Source organism: Prionailurus bengalensis, chromosome X (genome assembly GCF_016509475.1).
Source record: "Prionailurus bengalensis isolate Pbe53 chromosome X, Fcat_Pben_1.1_paternal_pri, whole genome shotgun sequence".
NCBI lineage: Eukaryota > Metazoa > Chordata > Mammalia > Carnivora > Felidae > Prionailurus > Prionailurus bengalensis.
In genome coordinates, this window is record NC_057361.1 from 7,121,531 (window position 1) to 7,132,520 (window position 10,990).

The 10,990-nt window shown below is 47.8% G+C and overlaps 1 protein-coding gene across 1 annotated transcript; it reads left to right on the forward strand.

Annotated features, from left to right (window-relative positions):
• Window positions 1–3,046: 3,046 nt before the first annotated feature.
• Window positions 3,047–10,521, forward strand: CLDN34 (claudin 34). The gene is made up of 2 exons (XM_043570201.1): window positions 3,047–3,694; window positions 9,570–10,521. Exon 2 carries the CDS (start codon window positions 9,590–9,592, stop codon window positions 10,232–10,234), a length of 645 nt encoding a protein of 214 aa, XP_043426136.1. The 5' UTR covers window positions 3,047–3,694; window positions 9,570–9,589; the 3' UTR covers window positions 10,235–10,521.
• The last annotated feature ends 469 nt before the right edge of the window (window positions 10,522–10,990 follow it).

Below are 10,990 nucleotides of genomic sequence, written 5' to 3' on the forward strand. Positions count from 1 at the left end.
GTGACCCACATAAACATCCCAGTCAACCCAAGCTGGATAGTGCACCCTCTCCTCGTTCTCCTCCAGGTCCCCCGGAGGCTTATGGCCATTCCGGCACCTCCTGACACAGGCAGGCGGAGAGGAATGACATGGCAGACCTAACAGAACGTGATGACGATGTCTTTGGCAAATGTCACGAAAGCATAGGGCTGTGCTAGATAAACCAGGTGATCAGATTCAAAGACGAGGCCTACTGGATGGCGTGATCCGTGCCGGCGAGGACCACGTGGAGGTGTATTCAGGGCTGTCAGTCGTAGCTCACTAAACCCTCAGCCCCCAGAGCACAAGGCAGGGTTTTGTGTATGTCTGTGCTTCTCTGTTGGGTGCCTGGTATGAATAGGCGCTTAATTTATACACAGCTATTGAATGGGCGAAGAAATAAACCGGTTACACAGTATGGATCACCGAGCAGCGTGAGATTTCCTTTTTTTTTCCCTCCTCCTGGGTGCCGTGTATGGAACACCCGTGTGCCAGGCACTTGAGGTCGGGCCATGGAGCACGCGCTGCTGACTTAACGCACAGAGGGACACAAGGACTGAGTTCGTCGCGTTACCGTCTCGATCTTGCTGCCTCTACCTTTACCCTCCCAGGTTCTGCCTTCAGCCTCTCCTGCGTCGGTGTCCGGAGATAGAGGGATGTTGCATGGGTCACAGGAAGCGAGTGCCTTGATTTTATTCCTGTCAAGCCTGAGGCCAGAGAGGACATAGAGCGCAAGGTCAGCAGGGTGGGAGCCGACGGGGTGTGCCAACTTTTGAAGGTTCCAAACAGGAACAGCCCCTGGGATCTAAGTACTGAAAGGCACTCAGGATAGTCTCCAGAGAAAAGCCAAGAGCAAAACTATCCAGTGAGCCTGGGTGTCTCTGTTACGTATGTCTCTCGAAGAGATTCTCGGAGCGTAGTGAAGTTTCCAAGGAAGCCTGCAATAAAGACTCGTTTTCAGATTCACTCAGGGTTTCCAAATGTACTTGAACTTGGATTGCTTCCACCCTGTGTTTAAAAAGCTAATATTTTGATTGATTTCTTTCATTTTTGAGAGAGAGCAAGCAGGGGACAGGCAGAGAGAGAGGGAGAGGGACAGAATCCCAAGCAGGCTCCGCACTGTCTGCGCAGAGCAGAGCCCGACGTGGGGCTCGAATTCGGGAACCGTGGGACCATAACCTGAGCCCAAATCTAGAGTCAGATGCTGAACTGACCAAGCCACCCAGGTGCCCCCGATTTAATATTTTTGATCAGTCAAAACGTCAGCATATCTTGAGAGACCCCGTGATAAGGATGGCGACCACTGGTGGTAATGGAGCACTGTGTTTGGTCTAGGGGGCTCCTGTCCCCAGAGGTGGGGGGAAAACCTAAGCCTGTCTGTCTCCATATAAGACCGTGGTCTTCAAATTCAATTTTGTGTAGATTACCCACATAAGCTTTGGGTAAGATGGAAAATACACAACAACCACAAAAAACCCACATACGCACGTACGTGTGCACATCCGTAGCTAACAATATATGTTTAATATTCTGTGCCAGGTACATAGTTGGCGTTTTCTCCCCACCAGTAGGACGTTTCTCCCCACCGGCCGGCATTCGATTGTAGGTCTCCGGGCACACGCCTACTGTCCCCACATCCATTCCTGCCATCCCTATGGCCCCACCTTCCCTATTGACATCTCTCTGGCATGCCAGCCACCCCTGGTAACAGCTCTAGGACTTTCCCAGAAGACATGAAAGTCTACTAGGCCCATAGCACGCTCTATCCCATTCCACGCCCACAACGGTTCTTTCCCATCCAGTGCAGGTGAAGATGTTACCGCTGTCAGAGACCTGTTGCCATGAGACGTAATATATTCACAGGTCTTCCCTTCTTCTCTCTCTCTCCTGTCTTTCTTTTTTTCTCCTGAGAAACAGGATTCTATTAATCATGTTGTTGAAGTCTTTATTTAGGGTGCCCGGGTGGCTCACTTCAGCTCAGGTCATGATCTCACAGCTCAAGAGTTCAAGTCCCACATTGGGTGACCTCAAGTGGCTCAGTCAGTGAAGCGTCCGACTTTGGCTCAGGTCTTGATCTCACAGCTCCTGGGTTCAGGCCCCGCATCGGGCTCTCCGCTGTCAGTGCACAGCCCGCTTCGGCTGCTGTCTCCCTGCCTCTCTGCCCCTCCCCACCCCGTGCTTTCTGTCTCTCAAAAGTAAATAAAGACATCAAAAAAATTGCTAACAATAAAATAATCTTTTTACTTAACAATGTTGGGAATTTTCCTCTAGTTATGTGTTAACATCGCGTTTAATTGCTGTGTGATAGCCCACTATAAAGGTACTCAATAGTTCATTAACCATATTCTCAGAACGGGATTTTTCCTCTTTGTTCCCAGTTGTAACCTTGGTTATAAAGGTCATTGGGTGTGTGTTTCACTTACGTCTCTACATCTCTCTCCTTGTTTGCTTGGGATAAATTCCTTACAGAAACACTAAGCGATTCTGGTGGAATTTTGGCTTCTATATAAAATCTAGTACCCTGAGTGCTGGCTAGCTGACGTTATGTGATTTTTTTTGGTAGCCTCCTGTCTACAGAAGCCCCATTTGAAGCTATTCCCAATCTTCGGTCAATTTCTCACAAATGAGGAATTATTGTACATACTCCATGCTATTTTACCCACATGGACTATGTGTCAACAAGCCTGTAATCCAAGCCTCAACTAGGAGGAGGTCCTTTCCCATGAATTAAGGGTGTCTTTCCTAATATGTCAAATGTCCATGGTCTTTCACAACTGAATCTCGCCCTTGTGGGTACCACTTCTGCTAACACCTACACATATATGTTGCCATAGCTTTTCTTTCATTGAAATTTTTGTTTTAATGCTTATTTATTTTTGAGAGAGAGACAGAGCACAAGCAGGGAAGGGGCAGAGAGAGAGGGAGACGCAGAGTCAGAAGCAGGCTCCAGGCTCTGAGCTGTCGGCACAGAGCCCGATGCAGGGCTTGAACTCGTGAATGGCGAGATCATGTCCTGAGCTGAAGTCAGACACTCAACCAACAGAGACACCCAGGTGCCCTGGTGTTGCCATAGCTTTAAAAAAAAAAAAAAATTGTCATTACTTCCTGATGGTGTGGGTTAGATACCATTTCTGGGGGACAAGAGAGCAGATGAGTAGGAGACAGGTCTGAATCAGATACATCTTAAAAGTGGACTTTGATGGTCCATTAGTAAACATTACCCGCCCTCCCCCGCCAAAAAAAAAAAAAAAAAACTAAAACTAAAACAAAACAAAACCAAAAAACGATATGCAAAGCGAATACATGATTCAGAAAAGAAACCAAAGAGGTGAGGTGATCAGTTACAAGATGGATGTTGCCTTGGAGTCCGGGACCTAGCAACCGAGAACTTGGAAGGCGCAGACAATGGGTGACAGAATGTGCTCACAGTTGAAGGCTGAGGAGAGGAGAGGGCCTTCAGACTGAGCTCCAGTCACGCTCGGTGGCTGAGTGCTCCTGTCTGCCCACTCGGTGGCTGAGTGCTCCTGTCTGCCCTGCCGAGGGGCCGGCCATGGACAAGCGAGGACGCTGTGCTGGATAGAGGAACAGCCTGTGCTCTGCGCGTCTGACCCAGTAGCCAGCCGTCGTCCTCCCCAGACTGCCGTTGCGTCGGAGACTGCGTCACTGGACAGTGGAGGTGCGGCCTTCTTTGTTGTGTGTGTCTTACTATGGTGAAATAGGACATAATCTTGATCATCTTACCATGCGTTAAGTGTACAGTCCAATGGACGTTTAAAATGTTAGGTCAACACCACTGTCCCATCTCCAGGACGTTTTCGGCTTCCCAAACTGAAGCCTTGTCCCTGTTAAACGCTAACTGCCCCATTCCTTTCTTCCCCAGCCCCTGGCAACCGCTGTCCTACTCTCTGTCTCTGTGAAGGTGCCCACTCTAGGGACTGCATAGAAGTAGAGTCACAGTATTTGTCTCTTGGGGACTGGCTTGTTTCAGCCTAAGGTCTTCACGGTTCATCCATGTTGGAACAAGTGTCAGAACTTCCCTCCTCTTGAAGGCTGACAAATGTTCCATGGTGGGTCAAGGCCACATGTTTTCTATCCATGTGTCCATGGACAGACATTTGGGTTTAGCGTGAAGGGCACTACATGGACGTGGGGGTGCAGGTATCTGCGGTCTCTTCGTTGGGTAGAGAGCAAGAGGTGGGATTGCTGGATCACGGGGTAATTCCACGTTTAACTTTCCGAGTCTGTGTTGGACTCCTTGGCCACACGAGTGTTTGTTTTGCTCACTGTCCGTGATTAATTGACTGTTCGTCGCTTTCCCATTTTGATGCCCGGTCCTGGACTCTTCTGACACGGATTCGAGTGGCACCACATCAGTGTCACTCAGGGGTGAAGACTAAGGAAGGCGGAAGGGGCAGACCCTTTCCCTCGGGCCACGTAATCCCACTTAGAACTCTTCAGGGCTCTCTTCATTCTGCAGCCTCTGTATTGTGACACGGTTGTAATGGCATCGTGAGACAACCTCACGGGGGTTTCTGAGGTTATTAGGTATTTTATTGGCGTTTTGTCGCCCCGTTTCAAGTCTGTCTCACACATCCACAGGCCCACCTCTCCTGAGGCCGCTTCTCTACATGGGTCCGCACAATCTACTTCCTCTTTTCTCTATTATATTCTCCAATTAGCCAACATGGGTAGCCCTCAAATTTAGTCTCCTTGGCTGGTGAAAATAAATAACCTGCCTGTCTCTGGGGAAAGGCAGCCATATGGCATCCATTCTACCCTTGGAAATGAAGACTTGCTGGGTGGCTGGGTGGCTCAGTCGTGAAGCATCTGACTCCAGCTCAGGTCATGATCCCACGGTTCATGAGTTGGAGTCCCACACCAGGTAAGCACAAGCCCTGCTTCAGGTAAGAAGCCCTGCTTTCTCTCTCTCTCTCTCTCTCTCTCTCTCTCTCTCTCTCTCTCTCTGCCCCTTGCCGACTTGTGCCCTCTCTCTCTCAAATAAAAAATTTAAAAAAGGGAGACTTTCTAATCTGAACCAAAGACATATCAGAACTCAGGCAAGTATAAGGCCTCTCTCTCTCTGTCTCTCTCTCTCTGTCTCTTTCTCTCTTTCTCTCTCTCTCTGCCCCTCCTGGGATTCTCTCTGTCTCCCTCTCTCTCTTTCTCTCTATCTCTCTCTGTCTCTTTCTCTCTTTCTCTCTCTCTCTGCCCCTCCTGGGATTTTCTCTCTCTCTCTCTCTCTCTCTCTCTCTCTCTCTCTCTCTCTGCCCCTTGCCGACTTGTGCCCTCCCTCTCTCAAATAAAAAATTTAAAAAAGGGAGACTTTCTAATCTGAACCAAAATATCAGAACTCAGGCAAGTATAAGGCCTCTCTCTCTCTCTGTCTCTATCTCTGTCTCTTTCTCTCTTTCTCTCTCTCTCTGCCCCTCCTGGGATTCTCTCTGTCTCTCTGTCTCTCTCTCTCTGTCTCTCTCTCTCTCTCTCTCTGTCTCTTTCTCTCTTTCTCTCTCTCTCTGCCCCTCCTGGGATTCTCTCTCTCTCTCTCTCTCTCTCTCTCTCTCTCTCTCTGCCCCTTGCCGACTTGTGCCCTCTCTCTCTCAAATAAAAAATTTTAAAAAGGGAGACTTTCTAATCTGAACCAAAGACATATCAGAACTCAGGCAAGTATAAGGTCTCTCTCTCTCTGTCTCTCTCTGTCTCTTTCTCTCTCTCTCTGCCCCCCCTGGGATTCTCTCTGTCTCTCTCTCTCTGTCTCTCTCTCTCTGTCTCTCTCTCTCTGTCTCTCTCTCTCTCTCTCTCTCTCTGCCCCTTGCCAACTTGTGCCCTCTCTCTCTCAAATAAAAAATTTAAAAAAGGGAGACTTTCTAATCTGAACCAAAGACATATCAGAACTCAGGCAAGTATAAGGTGTACGTTGCACACGGGAAGCTAGCACCTGCTTGAACACTCCACCAGAAGGTTTCCCGTCTTGGGGAAAGCATTTCAGAGTTCACGAAGCTCTGTTAAATGCAAGGGATGGAAATCACATTCAGGTTACGAGCCAGAGACTGGTAAGAAGAGTCGTGTCTTAAACTTCACGAGGCCAGAAAACTACAATTAGGCTCACTTTCAAAGTGCCCCTTGTCACCAAGGTTCCTTTACACTGAGCGTACATCGTGCTTCCATGTACACGATAATCAAAACCCAAACAGACACGCAGTAACAAGGGTTACGAGAAGGTGGAGAAATCCGAGCCCTTCTACATTGCTGGTGGGATTATCAAATGGTGCCGCCACTTAAGAAAACAATTTGGTGGTCCCTCAACGTGTTAGACATAGAGTTACCTTGTGACCCAGCAATTCCCCTCCTGCCGAAGACAAATGAAGACACATCCACGCAGAGACTCACACGTTAATGTTCACAGTAGCATCATTCGTAGTAGCCCAGAGGGGAGAAGAACCCAACTGTCCGTCACCTGCTAAACAAACAGGTATGTCTATACAGTGGAATACTACCAGCCCATGAAAAGGAATGGAGTCCTGATACATCTGTGGATGAACCCCTGGCCCATTATGCTGAGTGGAAGCAGCCAGACCTAAAGGCCACATATTGTAGGACTCTGTTTATATGAGATACCCAGAAGAGGTGCATCTGTAAACATGGAGGACCAGGGGCCGGGGGAGGGGAGAGGGGAGCGATTGCTAACGAGGACAGCATTGCTTTTATGCTTTTCTTGGGTGGGCCTTCCTTTTAGCAAACGGTAGGCAAAATGGCTATACTTTCCCTTAGCTCCCGTGTCACAATGGCCTCATTCTTCCACAATTTTCTTGAAGGGTTTTAGAATGTCAGGTAAGTGTATGTGTAGGTTTGTAAACGGTAAGTAAGCGAGCCAGGGGCTTTGATGGGATGAGATCCAGACTATAGCAACAGCATCCTTCAGAGTCCCCTTGGTCTCATCACATTGTGGGTTGGGCGTGGCCCGTTAGGAGAGAGGATGCCAGCTGCCTGATGGCGAAGGGGTATCAAGTCTCTGTGGCAGGTGCCTCCAGAACAATGGCTAAAAGCGGCCCTCTGGAGCCAAAGACAAACATGTCAATTTCTCCACTTTTCCCATTAGGTCATGGAGCCTGATAACATTGACCTGAGAAAAAGAATGTTGTCATGTTCCTCACGACCACATGGCATAAGTTACAGAGACTCTAGGGTTTCAGTTAGGAAGTTCTGATTCTACAGGCCATCAGCGCTGGGTACAGTTTAATTCTTTTTTTTTTTTTAATTTTTTTAATATTTATTTTTGAGAGAGGGGGAGACAGAGTGCAGGCGGGGAAGGGGCAGAGAGAGAGGGAGACACAGAATCTGAAGCAGGCTCCAGGCTCCGAGCTGTCAGCACGGAGCCTGACGTGGGGCTTGAACTCACGAGCCGTGAGATCGGGACCTGAACTCAAGAGTCAGATGCTTAACCGACTGAGCCACCCTGGCACCCCAAGATTCTTTAATTTCTAAAAATGACTGGATACTCAATACTGTCATTAAGTACATATTGATGATGGCATTTTTAGCTTACATTTGATCTTGCTTTATGCCTCCATTTATACTATCAGAGTTTGCATTTAGAAATGACACAGTAGTCTAGGAATGTGAATTATTGAGGCGCCTGGGTGGCTCAGTCGGTTAAGCGTGCGACTTCGGCTCAGGTCCTGATCTCACGGTTCATGGGTTCGAGCCCCATGTGGAATTCTGCGCTGACAGTGAGGAACCTGCTTGGGATTCTCTGTCTCTCTCCCTCTGTCTCTCCGCCCCTACCCTACTCTCTCAAAAAATACAATAGAATAGAAAAGGAATGTGAATTATGAGGGAATTTCTTCTAGTCTCAGACCCAGTGCACACATAAGGTATAGGTCTTCAATTTGATTTGCAAATTGGACTCTGAGGGGTTGGGGTGGGCAGGGGTGACTTTTCTGGAGGCCCTGTGTGGCTCTGAACCTACAGACCTTCCAAGCAGTAAGCCCTCTGTCAACTTCTGCTTGCGGGTGCTGTTGTGGTCTTGGGGATGTTTGCAACGGCTGAGGGTTCTGGCAAAAGCTAAGTTTCTGGACAGTCCCACAGAAGATACTCTAATATCCCCGAGCGTGTGTGGGGTTCCTTCCAGGGAGGACAGTGAGGTGCAAATACGAGTTATTACAGAGTACTTATGTACCGGAATTCATTAATCCTCCATTGCTTTACAAGCTTAATGAAGCCTTTTGTATAGTTTTTATTAAAAAAAAAAAAATCACGCTCATGCCAGAAGTACCTAAAAAGCTTGAACAGCCAGACCTCATTTAACAAGTCACAATCCAAGGTCACAAATACAGTGTTGAGTGAAAGAAGCCAGGCACAGAGGAACGCCTACTGCAGGATCCCTGTTTTGAAAAACAGGCAGAATTGAAGCAACACTTTTGGGGGCCCATGCTGAAGGAAAGCCCTGTAAAGACAAGTAAGGAAGTGATTCCGTTATCTATCCTCCACCAGGTGGTGCCGACGGGGTTATTTGCCCCGTGCCAATTCACCGAGCTGTACACTTCGATTTTGTGTGCTTTTCTGTATAGATGTGATTCTTCACAATACAAATAGCCTTAACAACGCTAACCCAGTGAAAAATGTCTCTTACTAACTTAGCATATAGAGACTTCCAGTTGTGTTTATATGCACGGTGACGTTCTGTGTACTCTTTCGTAAGTTCCCGTTTGGGCTCGATCCATGGTCAACATCTTCCTTTTGGTTATGTTTGAATGGGAACAAGAACGGATGTAATCTTGAAGACTAAACCTGTGAAATGTTAGAAAGGAGGTGGAGGAACTGGAGCCTTCGTGCATTGCTGGTGGGAAGGCAGAATGGTATAGCCACTTGGGGAAACGGTTGGGCACTTTCTGAAAAGTTCAACATCTACATATCGTACACCCCACTAGTCCCACTCCGAGGGACCTACACGAGAGAAACGGGAAAGTAGGCCCGTACAAAGTGTTACGTAGAAATGTTTAGAGCAGCCCCATAATAGCCCAAACTTGGAGCCAACCCAAATGTCCAAAACCGATGGAAGAATAAACATTTGTCCAATTGAATAGGACTCAGCAATCAAAAGAAACTACTCACACATGCTACAACGGGGATGAAACTTGAAAACACTCTACAAAATGAACAGAGCCAAGCACAAAAGAGTACACCTTGTTCGATCCCTGTTACGTGTTTCACGGCGCATGGCTCCGTTTCACGGATGTAGCGTGAATTATTTGAGCCCCGTTGTTAGACCTGAACTTGTTTCCCATTTTTCAATATCATGCATAGCATACGGCTAAATATTGGTGCCCAGTCTTAATGATTTCTTTAGGCAAATGCCTAGAAATGGAACTGCCTGTGTGAAAGTCTGTCCATTTTAAGCCAAATGGCCCTTCCCAAAGTGCACTCAGTCTGGGCTCCCGCCAGCAGGGCTCCCGTCTCAAATATAGCACCGCTTACCACACGGTGGGGGGTGGGGAGGTCACTCTTCCAAGCCCAGGAGCCCCACCCTCATGACGCTCTGTATTTGTTTGCAGACGCCCAGCACGCAGTTTCCATGGCCTTGCCGCAGGGTGCCAACAGCTGCCAATCGGCAGGCTTCGCCCTAGCCACCCTAGGATGGATCCTCACCATCACTTCCATGGGCCTCGTGGAGTGGCGAGTGTGGCACATAGGGAACACCTCTCTCTCTGACTCCGGAGTGGTCTGTGTGGGAATGTGGAAGGTGTGCATTTACCACCATGCCCCCAACACCAACAGATCTACATTGTGTTACCATTACACCCAAGAGGATACTTACATCCCTTTGGATATTCGTATTTGTCAAAATCTCCTGTTGGTCGCCAGCATCCTAGGTCTCATGGGGAGAGTCTCCACCATCTTTGCACTTAAAAATGTGTGCGGTGGAAGTGTTCAGAGGAATGCCACCTTTGGTCCACTCGTCTCAGGAATTCTGGACATAGCTGCTGGCATCTGTGTCTTGATCCCTGTGATCTGGAATTACCACTCCGTGATGAATGAAGAGGGTATTGCCTTCCCACCATTTCTCTCTCTACCTTTCAAACCCAATACCCAGGAGCTGGGCAGTGCTGTTCTGGTGGCAGGCCTGAGTGCCATCATGATGCTGTCCAGCGGATTAATTTTCCTCTTTTACAGGTGCCCCATAGCTCGCCAAGTGCAGCCTCAATCTTCAGAAATGTAAACTCTTGGTTGCATTGGCTTTCCAAATTCAAGATTACCAAGCATTTGTGACGAGTTCTAGCAGGGTGCCCTATCAAATATTTCCAACGATTCTAGACCATGCCAAGGGTAGTTGTGGGCAGAAAGTAGCCAACTATTTCCATCTGCTATTTTCTATGTCTTGGGTTCATTAAAAGAAAATTTCACTTAAAAAAAATCTTCCCCACCTGTCGGTTGGTCTTACTGAGTCTGAATTTCAATTATTGTCGAATAAATAATCTATACTATAAACCTAGTGTATGGACATAAGATTTTCTGTGATTCTCACATGTCCCTTTTTTTCAAGTTGGTTTTGTTGTTGTTGTTGTTTATTAATTTATTTTGAGAGAGAGAGAGCATGTGAACAGGGGAGGGCCAGAGAGAGAGGAGAGAGAGAATCCCAAGCAGGCTCCACACCGTCAGCACAGAGTCTGACTCGGGCTCGAACCCACCAACCGGGAGATCGTGACCTGAGCCGAAATCAAGAGTTGGACGCCTAACCGACTGAACCACCCAGGCCCCCTCCAGAGTATTTTACTTTCTTTTTTTTTTTTTAATGTTTATTTATTTATTTATTAAAAAAAATTTTTTTTAACATTTATTTATTTTTGAGACACAGAGAGACAGAGCATGAACGGGGGAGGGTCAGAGAGAGGGAGACACAGAATCTGAAACAGGCTCCAGGCTCTGAGCTGTCAGCACAGAGCCCGACGCGGGGCTCGAACTCACGGACTGCGAG